Source organism: Molothrus ater, chromosome 26, assembly GCF_012460135.2.
Source record: "Molothrus ater isolate BHLD 08-10-18 breed brown headed cowbird chromosome 26, BPBGC_Mater_1.1, whole genome shotgun sequence".
NCBI classification, from domain to species: Eukaryota; Metazoa; Chordata; class Aves; order Passeriformes; family Icteridae; genus Molothrus; species Molothrus ater.
The window spans coordinates 4,985,102-5,003,455 of record NC_050503.2 but is presented as its reverse complement, the minus strand read 5'-3'; the positions used below and the strand labels follow the sequence as shown (position 1 = coordinate 5,003,455).

Sequence of the window (18,354 nt, the reverse complement as noted above, 5' to 3'; positions counted from 1 at the left end):
GAAAATGTCCTGGAACAGCTCCGTGCGTGAGAGGGGATTTGTGCCGGACCGTGCTGGGACAGGAGGCGGCCGGGCTGGGTCCCCGTGTCCTGGTGGTCACACCTGGCAGTGACCCCTCGCCTCTTCCTCCTCCTCCTCCTCCTCCTCCTGCCCCCAGGATTTTTGGGGGGGTCCCGTTCCCCTCCCGGGACGCGGCACAGAGCGGAGCGGGAGCCGGCTGGGGTCGGCACGGTGCTGCTTTATTTCCAAATCCCTTTTTTTCCATGGAGGGGGGCGAGGTTCTCCCTCCCCCCAGGCCCAAATCCCTTGGCGGGACCGTCCCGCTGCCCACCACGGCCCTTGGCAGCCCCTCGGCCACTTCCAGAGCCCCGGGAGAGCCCGGGAAGGGCCGGACACCCCGGCAGGGATGCCCCAGGAGCCTCTCCCGGGTGTTTTGGGGACCCCTGGCCCGTCCTGGTGTCCCCAGGCCAGGACTGCCCCTCGCTCAGCCCAGTGTCACCAGCTGGGCAGGGACAGGGAGAGGGGACAGGGCTGGAGCCAAGGGGGGGCCGCACGGGGGGGGTCCCCACCCTCCCCTCCCTTTTGGGGGGGCTCGGGAGTGGCACAGAGGAGGAACAAAGCCAGCACTGGGGGCCGGTGCCGAGAAACCCCTGACGGACACAGCTCAGCTACAGGACACACGGACACGCACTGGACCACAGGGGCACTGCCGGGGGGCACGGGGGGCAGCGGGGGCACGGGGGTCGAAGCTCGGGCCTGGCACCGGGCAGAGCCCAGCCCAGGGGCCCCGCAGGCCGAGGGCAGGTCCCGCCATGCCCCGTCCGCGGTGCCCGGGGGCACGAGGGGCAGCGGGGTCCCCGTCCAGCCCCCCCGTCCAACCCCCAGCGTCCCGCGGGCTGCCGAGAGAACTGAAAAGTGCTTAGAAAAGAGAGAAACCCCTAGAAAACCTCCCCGGGGCCGGACCCCCTGCTCGCCCCCCTGCCCGGAGCATCCCTGCGGAGGGAGGGAGGGAAGGAGGGATGGGTGGGTGGGTGGGTGGGTGGGTGGATGGAGGGGGAGCGGGGCCGGGGGCGGCACCGGAGCTCGGCCCGGGCTCCCCTCACACCAGGGCGTAGTCGAACTGGCCCCGCTCCAAGCCCTCCTTGTGGTCCGTCCAGGAGGAGGCGGGCATGCGGCTGTAGGGGTCCAGCAGGATGCGGAAGCAGCGCACCATCAGCATCACCAAGAACACCAGGAGGAAGATGACGAAGGCAAAGACAGTTTTCTGCTCGGCATCCATGCCCGCGGCGCCGGCGGGGTGCTCCACCAGGGACGGGGAGAGCAGTTCATAATCCATGGTGGATGCATCATTCATGGCAGAGGCCGGGGGCTCCAGGGCAGGGCGGGTTTGGGTGCCCCGGGGCGATCAACTTAAGCCTCTCGCGTGCCCAGGCACCTGGGAAAGCGCCTATTCCATGGGCAACCCCTCGGGATCGGCTCCTGGGCGAGCCCAGAGCTCCTGGAGGGAAAAGCAGAACCGGTGAGGGAGCAAGGAATGGGTACGGGCATGGAGAGATGGTGAGGGAGGGAGAATTGGCCACGAGGAAAGCAGAGATGGTGAGGGAGGAGGAATTGGCCACGAGGAAAGCAGAGATGGTGAGGGAGGAGGAATTGGCTACAGGAAAGCAGAGATGGTGAGGGAGGAGGAATTGAGTGTGGGGGAAGCAGGGATGGTGAGGGAGGAGGGATTGGATGTGGAAAAACAGATGGTGAAGGAGAAGGAATGGGATGTGGGGAAAGCAGAGATGGCTGGGGAGGAGGAACCAGCCACGGGATACAGCAACAGGCCCAGGGAGGTGCTCAGGAGGTTCTCAGGGAGTTCTGGATTTCCTGGCAAGCTCAGGAAGCCACTGGTGAGGGCACAAGGCACAGGTGGGCAGCTACAGGCACTGGTGCAGAGGCTGCTCCTCTGGCCATGAATGCCCAGCAATCCCTGGAGAGGCCCAGGCTGGTGCTGAGGGACCCTTTGGAAGCCCAAATCCCAGGTGATCCCCACCAAAAAGGAGCTGTGGGGACACAGGGGCTGCTCAGGGAGGCCTGGAGCTGCCCCAGGATGGACTCAACAAGCACAGGGGGGGCTGGTTCCTGCTGGGGACTCGTGTCCAGCTGCTGCTTCCCCCAGGGTTTGGAGCAGGGGGAAAGGAACAGGGGCACCCACCTGGCTGCAGCTGCGTGGGGACAGGAGCAGGGCCAGGCTGTGCCCACACAGCCCCGTCACCGAGCTGGGCTCTGGCTCTCCAGGGCTTTGGGAGGCGAGGGAGAGGGACAGAGAGAACAGGGACAGGGTTAACAACAGGGGCTCTGGCCGCTGCAGGGAGCACAACAGCACATCCCGGGACTGCTCTGGAATTCCCAGCACTGGGAGAGCTCACCCAGGAGAAATTCACACCAAAATCCCCAGAATATCCACACCAAAATCCCCAGAATATCCACACCAAAATCCCCGGAATATCCACACCAAAGTCCCTGCAATATCCACACCAAAATCCCCGGAATATCCACACCAAAATCCCAGGAATATCCACACCAAAGTCCCTGCAATATCCATACCAATATCCATGGAATATCCACGCCAATATCCCTGCAATATCCACACCAAAATCTCTGGAATATCCACACCAATATCCATGGAATATCCACACCAAAATCCCCGGAATATCCACACTAAAATCCCCGGAATATCCACACCAATATCCATGGAATATCCACACCAACCTCCCAGGAATATCCACACCAATATCCACACCAAAATCCCCGGAATATCCACATCAATATTCCTGCAATATCCACACCAATATCCATGGAATATCCACACCAACCTCCCAGGAATATCCACACCAATATCCACACCAAAATCCCCGGAATATCCACACCAAAGTCCCTTCAATATCCACACCAATATCCATGGAATATCCACACCAAAATCCCTGGAATGTCCACATCAATATTCCTGCAATATCCACACCAACATTCCTGGGAGAACATCCATGACAACCTCCCTGGGAAAACATCCACGTCATCCTCCCTGGGAGAACATTGACACCACCCCCTCAGGAGAACATCCACACCATCATCCCTGCAACACCCACACCATAATCTCTGGAATATCCACATCAATATCCCTGCAACATCCACACCATCATCCCTGGAACATCCACACCAAAGTCTCTGGAATATCCACATCAATATCCCTGCAACAACATCCCTGGAACATCCACACCATCCCCCCTGGAACATCCACACCATAATCTCTGGAATAGCCACATCAATATCCCTGCAACATCCACACCATAATCTCTAGAATATCCACACCATCATCCCTTCAACATCCACACCATAATCTCTAGAATATCCACATCAATATCCCTGCAACATCCACACCATCATCCCTGGAACATCCACACCAAAGTCTCTGGAATATCCACATCAGTATCCCTGCAACATCCACACCATAATCTCTGGAATATCCACACCATCATCCCTTCAACACCCACACCATAATCTCTAGAATATCCCTGAAACATCCATACCATCCTCTCTGGAACATCCACCCCAATATCCCCTTGCAGCATCCTGGAGCCTGAATTCAGGCTCCAGGAAAAAAAAAGCCCAAAATCTCCCTGAGAGAGCTCAGGAACATCCCCTGCCCTCCCTGGCAGCGATATCCGATATCCAACATCCAATATTCAATACCCGATATCCAATATCCAACCTCCAATATCCAATATTTAATATCCAATATCCAATATCCAGCCTCCAATATCCAATATTTAATATGCAATATCCACGGGGAAGGGCAAGGCAGAGCAATCCCAAGGCCACCACTGACCCTCTCCCCAGGTGCCACATCCGTAAGATTTTAAATCCCCCCAGGAATGGGGATTCCACCCATTTCCATGGAGGAATTCCCCCAGTATCCTAAACCTAGCCTAAACCTCTCTCTGTGCTTCCCATGGATATATTTGGTGTAAAAATTCCCCTTTGTGGTGCTCAGGACAGCAATAAATCCTGGATCTGGAGATGCCAAATGGCTCAGGGCCCAAATCCAGGGAGGATCAGGCACAGTCAGGACAAAATCGAATAATTCCTGCTAATTGGTAACCCTGGTATGGTTTATATATTATTAACACATTAATATTAATATATTTATTTATATTTAATACGTGTATTTTATTTTATAGATATATTTATATTTTATTTCTATGTTATTAATACAAAATATATATTTCTATAATTTATATATTATTTATATTAAGTACTATTTCTCCTGAAAATAAAGGATTTATTCCCCTTTGAGATTTGTTGCCTTTTCCTCACGGGGGGCTCCCAGGGCAGCTGTGGCTGGGAGTGTCCAAGGCCAGGCTGGAGCACCCTGGGGTGGTGGAATTGGGTGCAATTGGGTGCAATTGGACGGGCTTTGGGCCCTTCCAGCCTAACCCATCCCCGACTCTGTGCCCTGGATTTCCTGGGAATTTGGAGCAGAGCCCCATCCCTGCACTCAGGCCCCTCCAAGGAGCTGCTGTTATTTCAGGAACAGTTGATGGAGTTTTATTAAGATTTTATTCCTGTTCCCTTAGTAACTCAAAAGACACAGGCGAGGAAATTGCTTAATAGGGACAGAGCTCACAAAGGAACAGGATCACTGTCAACAATTCCAGGAGGCTGTGCCCAGGTTTTTTCTGGGAACGAGGCACGAATTAAATGTTAATTTGGGAACCGGGAATATCTAATGAGATGCTTATTACGAACAAAGGAGGGAGTCAGCACGGAGCCAGGCAGGATCTGGGTGTGATCCAGGTGGGATGGAGGGCAGGATCCAGGTTTGGGCTGGAAGGACCTTAAAGCCCATCCAGAGCCAGCCCTGGCACCTTCCAGTGCCCCAGGCAGCTCCAAACCCCCGGCCTTGGGCACCTCCAGGGATGGAGCTCTGGGAATTCCATCCCAGCCCCTCCCCACCCTCATCCTAACAAATTCCTCCCTCATTCCACCCCGAATCTCCCCTCTTTTCCCTTAAAAGCACTTCCCCACCCTCATCTTCACCCTCATAAGTGAAGCACTGGAAAATCTCCCCGGAATGTTTTTTTCCAGGATTTTTTGGTGCCTGAACTCCTCAAAGGTGGGGAAAGGCTTCAGTGGCAGGGCCATGGGGGTCCCTCCCTCCTTCCCTTCACCTCCTCAGCAGCGGGTCCTGGTGTCTGAGCCGTGTCCCAGCCGTGTCTGAGCCGTGTCTGAGCCGTGTCCAGCAGGACAGAGGGACAGAGGCAGCTCCGTGCCCCTCTGGACACCCTGGTGCCCCCCCAGGAGCAGCTGCAATCCCTGCATTGCCTTTTTCAGTAAATGCTGCTGCTGGGACGGGGCCTGGCAGCCTCTGGAGCACATCCAGGGGCTCTGCCAGGGAATCCTGAACTTCCAGCGGGATCCAAGCCCCGGGCACGGAGCTGGCCCTGGTCAAAGCAGGGTGTGAGGCTCCTGCAGAGCACGGGGCTGTTCCCCTGCTTTGTGGGGCTGGGACAATCCTGATTTTCCTGTCCCCCCGTGCTGTGAGTCCCAAAGCTCTGTTACCCCTGGAATCTGCTCCTGCCCCAGCTCAGGGCTGCCCCAGGGGCTGCTGCTCTGCCCTGTGCCAGGCCCAGCAGGAGTAAAAGTGTTCCCCATGCCAGGAATCCCATCCACTGGGATCCACTGGGACCCACTGGGATCCACCTCCCCTTCCCAGCTTCCCCGGTAGGGTCAGACCCTTCTTCCCACCCTGTCCATGCCTGGGGGATGCTGAGCCCCCCCTGCACCTCCAGCCTGGCTGTTCCCAACCCTCCAGTGGATCCATCCCACCCTGGAGAAGCAGGCACAGCCAGCACCGGGCAGTGCCAGCCCTTCCCAAGGATCCAGCAGGACCCAGGGGCTCCCTCCCGGCCCCTCTCCATCCCCAAGCCCTGTGGGATGGACAAAGGGATGCAGGAGGGTCGGGACAATGCCCAGGGAGGATCCTGAGCCCCATCAGGATTCCTCGGGTGCCTGGTGTCCCCTCACATCCCAAACCTGCTCCCAGGATCTCTCCAGCTGGGGCAGTTCCCTGCTGGAGCAGCCTGATGGGTGACGGGAGGGCTCCAGCCCCTCTCCCAAACCGGAATCCTGCCTGGATCCAGCAGCGTGGGGCAGATGGACGCTGGATCCAGGGAGATCCCAGTGGATCAGCCCCATGGAGCGCCTGGGATGTCCCATCCCGTCCAGGAGCAGCCCAGGGGGAGGCTCAGCCCAGCCCCAGCCACGCAGGGACAGATTTCCCCAAATCCCAAGCTCTGAGACCCCGACCCTGCCAAGGACCCTTCTCCCAAACCAATCCAACCCCAAATCCCGGCTGCCCTGCCCTCTCCACCCACCCTGGAACATTTCCTGGCTGCCCCCCCCCGGCAGAGCGGGGCTGGGGGTCCCTGTCCCCTCGGGATCGGTACCTGGCCGCCGCCCCGGGCTCCCGGCTCCATCCCCGGCCATCCCCCGGCTCCCGGGGAGCGGCGGCGCTCGCTGCCGCCCGAGCGGGTTCCTATGGCGATGCGGAATCCATTAGAATAAAAGGTGGAGCGCAGCAGTCGGAGCCGGAGAAGTTTCCTGAGGCGCCTGCCTGGGAAAGCCAGACCGTGGGAGTGCTCGGGCTCTGGGGCTGAGCTGCGCCCCCGCCCCGGCTCCGCATCCCTGCGATCCCAAAAAATACCCCCTGATCCCACGGGGGGCTCCTGCATCCCAAAAACCTCCCTCTGATCCCACGGGGGGCTCCTGCATCCCAAAAAAACCCCCCAGGGAGCTCCTGCATCCCAAAAATTCTGCTCTGCCCCCTAAGAAGCACCTGCATCCAAAAAACCTCCCTGCTGATCCCACAGGGAGCTCCTGCATCCCCAAAAAATCTGCTCTGCCCCCTAAGAAGCACCTGCATCCTAAAAACCTCCCTGCTGACCCCTGGGAAGCTCTGGCATCCCTGTGATCCCAAAAAAAACCCTCTCTGATGGAGTTTGGGTTCCTGGGAGGTGCCCACGGGGAGTTTTCCACACTCCAGCAGCGCAGGGAACGCTCGGTGCCCGGGGCACAGGGCAGCTCAGCAGGGGCAAATTAAAATTGCTTTGCTCGTCTGGATGGACAGTTCCTGAAGGTCTCCTTCCCACCTGCTCCTGGAAGAGCCACAGGGCCTGGTGTGGCTGTCCTGGCAGTTCCCAGAGTTCCTCTGGAAAAATACATCCTCTGTGCCATCTCCAAATCCCAAATGTGGCCAAGGGTGCTCAGAGCCTCCCTCTCCATCCATCCGTCCATCCATCCATGGATCCATCATCCATCCATCCATCCATCCATCCATGGATCCATCTATCCATCCATCCATCCATCTATCCATCCATCCATCCATCCATCCATCCATCCATCATCCATCCATCCATCCATCCATCCATCCATCCATCCATCCATCCATCCATCCATCCATCCATCATCCATCCATCCATCATCCATCATCCATCATCCATGGATCCATCCATCATCCATCCATCATCCATCCATCATCCATCATCCATCCATCCATCCATCCATCCCTGTCCATCCATCATCCATCCATGAATCCATGGATCCATCCATCATCCATGGATCCATCCATCATCCATCCATCCATCCATCATCCATCCGTCCATCCGTCCATCCGTGATCCATGGATCCATCCATCCATCCAAGACCAGGCTGGAAAGGGCTTGGAGCACCCTGGGACAGGGATGGGACTGGAAGAGCTTTCAGGTCCCTCCCAGCTGAAGCCATTCTGGGATTCGTGGCTTTAATTCAACTTTAATTTCAAGACTTTTGTCCCAAAATTCCTCTGCCTCTCCCGAAGTCCTTGATAAAGAGCCCCTGGCTGTGGGAATTGCTGTGTGGAGCTTCCCACTCTGCCCTCTCTCCTTGGAAGGCTCTCAGAGCTGGAAGAGATCCTTGTGCTGAGGAATTGTTCCTCCTACAGCACAAAAAGCTGGATGGTCTCAGGGGGAGCTGGGGACAGAGGCGCCCTGAGGCACAAGGATTCAGGAATATTCAGAAGTTCTGGCACTCAGGAATATCAATCCCAGCCCTGCCTCAGAGCCAGGCTTGGAGCTGCAGCCTCAGGGGGATCTGGGGTTTGGGGGATGCTGAAGAAATTCCAGGTGGAGGCAGGAAGGAGCAGGTTCCTGCTGGATAACGAAATGAGGTTCAGCCTTTGCCTTGTCCCACGCTCAGCCCTGCGGTCTGGGGAGAGGAAAATCCCAGTGTTTCTCTAATCTGAGCTCCCTTCCCTACAAAATGCCAGAAACCTCCAGCAGGATCTGAGCCCTTTTTAGTGCTGACAAAGGGATCTGTGGAACCTGCAGTGGCTGCTCCGGGTACAGCCCTGTGGCACCGAGTGACTGTTCCTGCTTGGAGGACAATCCCACACTTGGCTGCTCCAGTTCCAGCCAAAAAAAAAAAACCCAAAAAAAAAACATTGCCCGTGGCTGGGGGAAAACCATTTGTGCTTCCTGCAGCTTCCAGCCACGGCAGGTTGGATTTCAGCTGCCAATGGAAATGAAAGAAAATCAACTTGGGCTTATTGGGAGCTTGGGTGGCTGCAGGAGAGAAATTCCTCCATGGAAAGGGTGGGCAGGCCTTGGAACGGGCTGGATCCCCATTCCTGCAGGGGCTGGAAGCCACGGGGATGTGGCACTTGGGGACAGGGGTGGCCTTGGCAGTGCTGGGCTCGATGGCCTTGGAGGCTTTATCCAGTTCCACAATTATTCTGGATGGCACCAAAGCCCTCCCAGAACCCCTGGGCTGAGGCCTCACTCCCAACATTTCCTGGTGACACTGAGGGATTGTCCTGTCCTGTCCTGTCCTGTCCTGTCCTCTCCAGGCTCCCCTGCTCAAGCAGAGAATTCCAAATTCCAGCTCGCTGCCCCTTCCCGAGCCAAGCCCAGCCCTGCAGAGCTCTCCTGGACAGGTGAGGGATGTTTCACACCTGAGCTGCTCCCTGCTTGCTGCAGGAGCTCTCCCTGCACAGAATCCCATCCCCGCAGCTTCCCTGAAGCACCGAGGAGAGGCCACGAGGGCAATCCTGCTCCTTTGGGTGCTCCAAAGGGGAACAGAGGAAACTCCTGGAGCAGGAATTTCCAGGGTCAGGCAAACGCAGGGAGGAAACCCCAATTTCCAGGGAGCCCTGAGGTGTCCCCAGGCAGGAACTGGGGGCTGCAGCCAGGGCAATCCACGGCTCTGGACAATCCCAACCAAATTCCAAAAATGGGAGTGACAGAGGGGTCAGTCCAGGGGACAGGGAGCTCTGGGGACACCAGCAGGGTCCAGGTCCCTAAAGCCACCCCAGGAGAGGCTTCAGCAGCTCCAGAGCCACAGCATTCCCTGATCCCTCTTTCCTTGCCATGCACCAACCACAGGAAATTCCCAGTCCCCGTCCCCTCCTCCTGCTCCGCTCCTGCCACCCCAGCCCCGCTCCAGGGCCCAGGGAGGAGCATCCCAGGCTCCCAAAATGGATTTTGATGCCAGCCCAGGTGACCCAGAGGCCACAGATTGTGTTGCCACTTGCGGTGGGACACATCAATCTGCTCCATAACTCCTCAGAGAATCTCTGGATAACCGGGAGCATCCCATGGGATTCTTTCTTCCTGAAAGAATTTGTCACATCCATAAATTGCTGGGAGATTTATTCCTGCCAGCCCTAAAACTGCACACAAAGTAATGGGATTTGTCCAAAGCCTTTAACAGGCTGTTCCCCTTGATTTAAAGGCTGTTGAAGTGTCTTTATTTTCTTAGCACATTATTAATTCACATTCTGGCTCCGAGGTGCCTCCAGAGCCGGCGATTTGGGAATCAGAGCAGGAAAGGGCAGCTGGAAGGGCTTAGGCAGCAAAAACCCAGCCCAGGGTAACTCCAGGCTGGGAATAAGCAAAGGTTATCCGTGCCTGGATTGTGCATGGAACAGCCACGCTCAGCTCCGGAGCTCTGCACAAAAAATGAAATCATTCCCTGTCCCCAGCTCTGGGAATTGCAATCCCAGTTCCAGGCTGGGGCAGCGCTCCCTGAGGCTCTGGGAAATGTCAGCTCCAGCCCCTCCAGGGGCTCCCAGCTCCCCCAGGGCCCTGCCCTGCCCCGTTCAGGGGATGTTTCCCTTGGGGTCGGGGTCTCTGAGCCCCAGGGGGAGGAAATTCGGGATTTCATCAGTGCCAAAAAGGTGGGGACACCTCCTGAGCACTCCAGGACCCGTCCCTGGGCATCAAAACCTGGGGAAGGCTCCTGGAGGGTCCTAAAAGTCACTCCCAGCCCTTCCCAGTGCCATTCCCATCCCAGTGCCACTCCCAGCCCATCCCATCCCAGTGCCATTCCATCCCATCCCGTCCCAGTGCCAGCTCCCGACCCCTCATCCTGACCATCCTTTCCGTGAAGAACTTTTCCCAATATCCAAATTAAGCCCCCTCTGGCACAGCTCGAGGCTGTTCCCTCTCGTCCCGTTGTTCCCCGGGAGCAGATCCCGATTTCCCCTGTCAGGAATTGTGGGATATTTATAAGCACAGCCCCACACTCCCTTATCCAAAGGCCCAAACCCAGCTCCAAAAGCACCTGGACATTCCAAATTCCCCCCGAATCCACCCATCCAAGGCCATGTGCGGTGGGAGAGCCCGGAAGGGGATCAAACCCAGGAGTTTCCCACGGGCAGCCTGCGCCGCCTCATTTTGTGTTAATTTGCATTTTTCCTGTTCTTTATGAGCCATTGAAAGAGGACGGGGCAGCGCGAGGCTTCCCCCAGCACCAATCCAGGGATAAGTTTACAGGAATTCAGCCTGGAAAACAGGGAGGGCGGTTTCTGCTGTGTGCAAACAACCCCAGAAATGCTGAGTAATTCCTGGAGCATGGGAAGCAATCATTACTTTTAATTACCAATTAAATGACTCGGTAATTTCTTGCATTCAAGCAGCAATGGAATTGCAAACAATGCCAGGCAAATCGGGTCTTTAGCATTTAATTACCGGGCTCTGCCATGAATTATTGAGCAAATGGGCAAAGACTCAGCTCCGAAGAACTCCGGCGCTGCAATTAAAGGATTTTTAATCATTCCTGGGTCGGAGGCGCTGTTCGGAGCCGCCCTCCACGTGCACCAAGACCCGGAGCAGCAGCCGAGGCTCTGTGAGGACCACGGAGCTGAATTGCCCCGAAATAAACGGGGATGGGAACGCACGAGAGCGGGATCATCGATCCCAGCCTGGGCAGCTTCGCTCCTGCCACAGAATTCCAGACCGGGCTGGGTTGGAGGGACCTCGAAGCGCAGGCAGTGCCGCCCCTGGGCACCTCCCGCTGTCCCAGGGTGCTCCCAGCCCCTAAAACCAGACTGGGAAGGCAGCAGAGGCCGAACAGAGGGAACCCCCCCAAATCCACGGCGGATGCCGAGTGCTCCCCAGCCCAGCATCCCCGCACGGCCGTGAATCCGAGGGGAAATGGACTTTGCCAGGGCCAGCACGGGCTGATTGCTGCCATCAAGGAATTCCAGAGGCGACAAGAGCGGCCCCTCCCCGCCTGGGGAATTCTCTGGAATTGTTCAGCCCCTCCAGCCCACCCAGCTCAGAGGGAGCAGGAGAGGGAGGCGAGGAGGGAAAGCGAAGCCTCGCTGGATTTGCTCCATGTCCTTCCCAAAAGCACGAAAAAAGTGTCCCAGCCTCTCTGCCTGGGGAGTGTTTTAACCTGGAGAGCATCCCTGCATCCCTGATTCCTTCCATCCCTCATTCCTTCCATCCCTCACCATCCTTTCATCCTTGCATCCCTCATTCCTTCCATCCCTGCATCCCTCATTCCTTCCATCCTTCCATCCCTGCATCCCTCATTCCTTCCATCCCTCAATCCCTGCATCCCTGATTCCTTCCATCCCTCATTCCTTCCATCCCTCATTCCTTCCATCCTCCCATCCCTGCATCCCTGATTCCTTCCATCCCTGATTCCTTCCATCCCTCATTCCCTCCATCCTTTCATCCCTGCATCCCTCATTCCTTCCATCCTTCCCTCCCTGCATCCCTCATTCCTTCCATCCCTGCATCCCTCCTTCCATCCCTCATTCCCTCCATCCCTGCATCCCTCATTCCTTCCATCCTTCCATCCTCCCATCCCTCAATTCCCGCATCCCTCCTTCCTTCCATCCCTGATTCCTCCCATCCCTGCATCCCTCCATCCCTCCTTCCATCCCTCCAGGCTTTTCAGGACATGTGGGGCCCTGCAGGACCGAGCAGGAGCCCCGAGGAGCTGAGGGACCCCCGGCAGCACCCCCAGAGCTGAGCTGCTCCTCCTCCTCCTCTCTCCCTCCTCCTCCTCTCTCCCTCCTCCTCCTCCTCCCCCGCAGTGCCAAAGCCTCTCAGTCACCGAGATGAGCTGATAAAAATGCAGATCGATGGCAGGGCCAGGGCTCAGCTCCGGGAAATCGATGCCGTTCCCATGCCGAGAACTCCCCGGGATTTTATCCAGGCTTAGGGGCTGCAGGGAGCGGGGGGATCCCATTCCTGCCTCCCTCGGGGGAGGTCCTGATCAAATCTGGCCACGGTCCCCAGCATTTGGGGCAAACCAGGCAGGGGAAGGATCTGGGAAGCTCCTTGAGGCTCCCCAGATCCAGACTCTGCTCCAGGGATGTGCTGTGGGATGGACAGGATTAGGGAAGGCAGGGATGGCCACGGACCCAAAAAATCCCCCCAAAATATTCCCAAAATCACCAAAAATCTCTATCAAAACCAGGGGGATCCGAGCAGGGTCCTGGATCCCAGCAGGGCCCAGATCCCAGCAGGGTCCTGGATCCCAGCAGGTCCCTCTGGCCCATCCCCATCTCTCCCCTCCTCCATGGCTCCCCCAGGGCCAGGGATGCCTGGCCTGGGTTGGGGTGAGTGACACCCACGGGACGGAGCAGGAGGGAAGGAGCATCCCCAGCACCCAAACCCTCTCATCCCAGTGCTGGAACCCTTCCCCTTCCCACTCCCCTGTGCCAGGCAGGGACAGACAGGGGGACAGCGCTGTCCCCCTGCAGCTGGGACCCCCATCCTGCCCAGGGGATCCCTGTGTCCCCCACCCTGCTCTGGGCTGCAGCTCCCGTGGCTCCAGCCCTGTTCCAGCATCCCAGGCTGCTCCTGCCCTGCCAGGACACGCTGTGCCAGGCCGGTGCCAAGCTCTCTCCATCACTGCCTGGTGCCAAGCTCTCTCTCTCCATCACTGCCTGGTGCCAAGCTCTCTCCATCACTGCCTGGTCCAAGCTCTCTCTCTCCATCACTGCCTGGTTTGTCTCCCCGCCGTGCCCTGGTGGACAGAGGCGTTCCTGGAAGCACCTTGGCAGCCAGGCTGGGCTGGGATCCTGCTCCAGGACCAGCAGGGCTGTGTCTGCCCCGGGCCTGGCGGGACACCAGGTGCCCTGGGGACGAGGTTCCCTCCCTGCTGCTCTCAGGGAATGTTCCCGATGCCCCTGTCCTGCACAGCTCTGCAGAATCCGTGTGTGTTTGCTCCATGCCCTGGCAGCAGCTCTGGTTCCAGCCCCCTCCTCTCCTGGAGGAGCCTTGGGTGCATCCCTGACCTGGAGAGGAGAGGATCCCATGGATGGAGCAGCTCCGGCAGGGAGCAGGAGACAAAGCATCCCCCAGCTCTGCCCTGCCCTGAGCCCATCCCCATCCCTATCCCTCTGGAACACCCCCAGCAGCCCAGGGGGGATCCAGGGAGTGCCCAGCTCCACCCAGGGAGTGCCCAGCTCCACCCAGGGAGTGCCCAGCTCCATCCAGGAGTTCCCTCATCCCTCAGTCCTTGGGAAGGCTCAGCAGCTGCTGGGGACTCATGGCCCAGCCCCAGCAGTGGCTCAGATCTGGATCCCAGTGTGGGATGCTCCAGGCAGGGATGAAGGAGTGAAAGGAGAGCGTTACAAAACAGCCCTTGGAGCAGGGAAGGGAATTTGGAAGGGAATTTGGCCGGCACCCGCTCGCCCTCCCAGGCCTTAATCCCTTCGTTAGCACAGCCCGGCACAATTAAAGACAAACTCCCAGCCCTGCAATGCAGAGGGGCTGCGGGAGATCCCGGGAATTCAGGGAATTCAGGCACCCGGAGTCTCCGGCCTGAGGAGCCCTGAGGAGCCCTTCCCACCCCGGGCAGCTCCACGGGGCCGATCCAGGGATTTTCCAGCTGAATTCCCCCAGCCAAGAGCTCTCCCAGGCCAGAGGATCCCTCATCCCCCTGGGCTGGGCCAGCCCCAAGGGCAGCGGGAAGGTGGGGACAGCGAGGCTGGGATGGCAAAGCCACAACACGGGGACACCTCCAAGGGAGCTGTGGGATCATGGAATGGGGTCAGGGACAGCTCCCACTGCCCCAGGCTGCTCCAAGCCCCGGCCAGCCCGGCCTCCAGAGCCATTCCAGGCTGGAGGAGCATCCAGGAGCTCCTGCCCGGCCTCCAGAGCCTTTCCAGGCTGGAGGGAGCATCCAGGAGCTCCTGCCCGGCCTCCAGAGCCACTCCAGGCTGGAGGGAGCATCCAGGAGCTCCTGCCCGGCCTCCAGAGCCTTTCCAGGCTGGAGGAGCATCCAGGAGCTCCTGCCCTGCCTCTTTGGGAGCTCCCAGGATTCTGCTCCTCTCCATGACCCCAAAGCTGCGGCTCTCCTGTGGGTTCAGGGCTCTCTGTTCCAAACCATTCCTAAGGACTGGGGAATCCCAGCAGAAGCTTCCAAAGAAACGTTTGGATTCCAGAAATCTTCCCTGAAGGAGGTTCTGCCTGGGCGGTTGAGATGTAGAGACCTGGTGGGCACCAAGGAAGGGAAAGCCACGCAAGGGCTCGGGGAGATGTGAAAATCCATGGATTCAGCTGTGCTGCCCAATGCTGGGAGCTTCCCAGGCTGCAGCTCTGCACCTCAGGCTCATCCCAGCTCCCCAGCAGCACCCTGCCCTTCCCACACCACAGAATCCTTCAGCAGGTGCCCGTGGAAGGGTCTGGTGGGTCCCTCCCTCGGGATCCCGGGTGGTTTCCAGACAGACTCAACTCCAGGCACGGCTGGAATGGGAAAGGGAATGGGAACGGGCAGGTCCTGTCCCACCAGCCAGGCACGACTGGGATCAACAATTCCAGACCCACTCCAGATCCCTCTTTTGGGTCCCCACAGCTCTTCCCTGCAGGTTCCAGCGGGGAACAGCCTCCAGCTCCCCTTTAATCCCAGTTTTCCATCCCTGCCCCCACGCCCTGGAGCACTCCCATCCCGCCATTCCCTCTCCATCCTCGGTCATTCCTTTAATCCCGGGTTTAGCGCCGCGCCCCGGGCTGCAGCTCAGCCTGATGGCCCTGGGCTCCCTCCGGGGAGCTCCGATCCATCAATTCCACTTTGTGGGGAGCGCTCGGAGGCAGCGCAGCTCCAGCCGGGCAGCGCTTCCTTGGGATCAGCCGCTCCCAGAGCTCGGCTCGGCATTTACGGGCGGCACTCGGCGCTTGCAGGGAGCTCAGAGCCGCCAGCCCGAGGTGTCACCGCTGCTGTCACCCGCTGCTGTCACCCGCTGCTGTCACCGTGTCAGGCGCCGGGGGAGGCGCGGAGCTCACGAACCGCGGCTGCCGCTCCCAGCTCCGGCTTTTCCGGCATCCACCCACGGCCCTGCTGCTGCTCCAGCCCCAGACCGGCCTGCCCGGGCTGCCCACGGCCCGCTCCGTCCCGCTGAGCCCCGGGAACGCTGCCCCGGCCCCGGGAGCAGCGAGCAGATGCCGCCGGCAGCGGGAGCGCCCGGCCGGGGCCAGCGGCAACAGGTGGATGGAGCCTCGGGGACAGCAGGCGCTGCTGGGTGGCCCTGGAGCTGTCCCAGGTGATGGAATCAGGGAATTGTTTACGCTGGAAAAGTCCCCCGAGGTCGCTGAGCCCGTTGCCGGCATTGCCCAGGCCAGCGCTGGTCCCCGTCCCCAAGTGCCACATCCACGGTTTGAAACGCCCACGGGGATGGGGACGCCCCCAGTGCCGCCGTGCCGGTGCTTGAGCAGCTTCTCTGTGGAGAAATTGCCCCAATCTCCACCCGAAGCCCTGCGTGGCACGGCCTGAGGCCCTGTCCTCGTCCTTCCCGGGGGCATTTGCAGCCCGGGGGTTCCACCCGCGCCGCTTTCAGGGACGATCCCACCTCCTTCCCTTCCCCTCCTGGCACAGGAACCGTGGGGAGAGACCCCGAACAGAGCCCAGGCATCCTCCCAGGGCTGCTCAGGGAAAAACAGAGCCTCACCCAAGGACCTGGGCACTGCCAGCAGCGCTGGGGCTGCGCTGCCACAGCAACCGGGCAGATCCTGCTCCCACCGCCTCCCTCGGCCGGGAAAACCATCCCCGGCTCCTGTCCCACGCACAGCCCAGCCCGGGCACCGCCGGAGCCACCGCGAGCATCGCCCCGTCCCCTGCCGGGCTCTGGGGCACCTTCCAGCCGAGCTGGGAGGAGGCAGAACCCCGGCAACGGCAGAAAGGAGGGGACGGCAGCCGGGTCCCGGGAGCCCCCAAAGCGCCTCAATCCCACAGCTGGCCCTGCTGGAGCCTCAGCTCATGTTCAACACGAGGCTCTGCACCAAAAGCTGCCTCCAGCCGGCCCAGACTTCCCCAGTTCCCCCCGCCACTCCCCGGCACTCCCGGAGAGCTCCCGCAGCTCTTCCCGAGGGGCTGGGAGTGGAACGGCCCCGGCTCCTCCGGGGCTCTGCCCCTTGTCCCGGGGTTCTGCGGGACCCCCCCGGCTCCCGCACCGACCCCCGGCTCCAGCAGGGACCCAGCGGCTCCGGTTCATCCCAAACTTTCCCGAAGCCGCCTCCCCCACCGTCTCCCAGACCGGGGTGGGGACCTCAAATCCCCTCAGCCCTTGGGGGCTTCGGCAGCCGCCCCTTGGCTCCCCGACAGGAGAACCCCAAAATCAGCGGCTTTGCAGCAGCTGCGGGAATTCCTTGTTTTCCACTTCTTCTTCCCCGAAACGCCCATCCCAGATTTTATCGAACAGCGATATTCCTTCCAATATTCCCCTTTTTTCCCCTCTCCCCCCCACCCCAGCCTGTCACAGACCCCCGGCCCCGGGGATACCGCACCTCTCGGGACCCCCCATGCCCACAGGGAGCCCACCCGGGCACCGGGAGCGGCACCGGGAGCGGATCCCCCCGCATCCCGCACCGCCCCTGCGGAGCCGCGGCCGGGCGGTGCCCGGTGCAGCCGCGGGGCTCCGCCACCAAACTTTCCCGGTTCCCCCCGGTTCCCCCCGGTTCCTCCCCGCTCACCTGCGCTCCGGGCGGCGGGCGGGGGCCGCGCCCGCCCCGCCGCTCCCCGAGCCCATCCGGACCGGCCCCGCCGCCGCTCCACGGCGCAGCCTGCCCGGCCCGGGAGCGGAGCCGCCGCCGGCGCTTGCGGGGCCGGGGTTTGAATTCCTCCGAGCGGCCCTGATTGGGCTGCGGAACGGGGGGGGGGGGAGCTGCGATGGGGGGGGCGGAGTGAGGATACGGGGTGGGGAGGGATGCGTGGGGTGCGGGGATGCGGAGGGTGGGGAGGGATGCGGGGGATGCGAGGAGGGATGGAGGATGCGGGAGATGGAGGATGCGGGGGTGTGGTACCCGGCGCTGGGGGGGATGCAGCGGCTGCGAGGAGGCGGGAGGGGGTGGGAAGCGTGCGGGGCTGCGGGGGGCAGGGATAAACGCGGGGGGATGCGGAAAGGGGTGCGGGATGTGGGGCGGGGGGAGGTTGGAGGGACGAGGGGAGCCGGGGATACAGGTGGAGCGGGGGGATGCAGGGATGTGGCTCCTGGGGGGACTTCAGGGATGCAGGGATGTGGTACCTTGGAGGCATTTTAGGGGTGCAGGGATGTGGTACCTTGGAGGCATTTTAGGGGTGCAGGGATGTGGTACCTTGGAGGCATTTTAGGGGTGCAGGGATGTGGTTTCTGGGGGGACTTTAGGGATGTGGTAACCTGAGCGATTTCGGGTTGCAGGGATGTGGTATCCAGGGGAAATTTCGGGGATGTGATACCTTGAGGGGATTTTAGGGATGCGGTCCCTGGGGGATTTCAGGGATGTGGTTCCTGGAGGCATTTTAGGGATGCAGGGATGTGGTTCCTGGGGGGATTTTAGGAATGTGGTACCTTGGGGGGGTTTCAGGGGTGTGGTACCTTGGGGGGGTTTCAGGGATGTGGTACCTTGGGGGGGTTTCAGGGGTGTCCCTGGGGGTGCAGGGGTTGTGCTGTGTGTGGGGCAATGCCAGGAATGTGCTGGACACGCCCGGGGAGGTGCCAGCACCGGGCCCTGGGAGCAGGGACAGGGGCTGCAGTGGGTGTGGTCCTGCAGGAGGACCCTGGGG

At 60.1% G+C, this 18,354-nt stretch overlaps 1 protein-coding gene across 1 annotated transcript; it reads right to left on the bottom strand.

Annotated features, from left to right (window-relative positions):
• Positions 1-218: 218 nt before the first annotated feature.
• On the bottom strand, positions 219-17,573 carry CTXN1 (cortexin 1). The gene is made up of 3 exons (XM_054517377.1): positions 17,286-17,573; positions 2,198-2,282; positions 219-1,498 (listed from the first exon to the last, which is right to left on the bottom strand). Exon 3 carries the CDS (start codon positions 1,352-1,354, stop codon positions 1,100-1,102), a length of 255 nt encoding a protein of 84 aa, XP_054373352.1. The 5' UTR covers positions 1,355-1,498; positions 2,198-2,282; positions 17,286-17,573; the 3' UTR covers positions 219-1,099.
• Between the last annotated feature and the right edge of the window lie 781 nt (positions 17,574-18,354).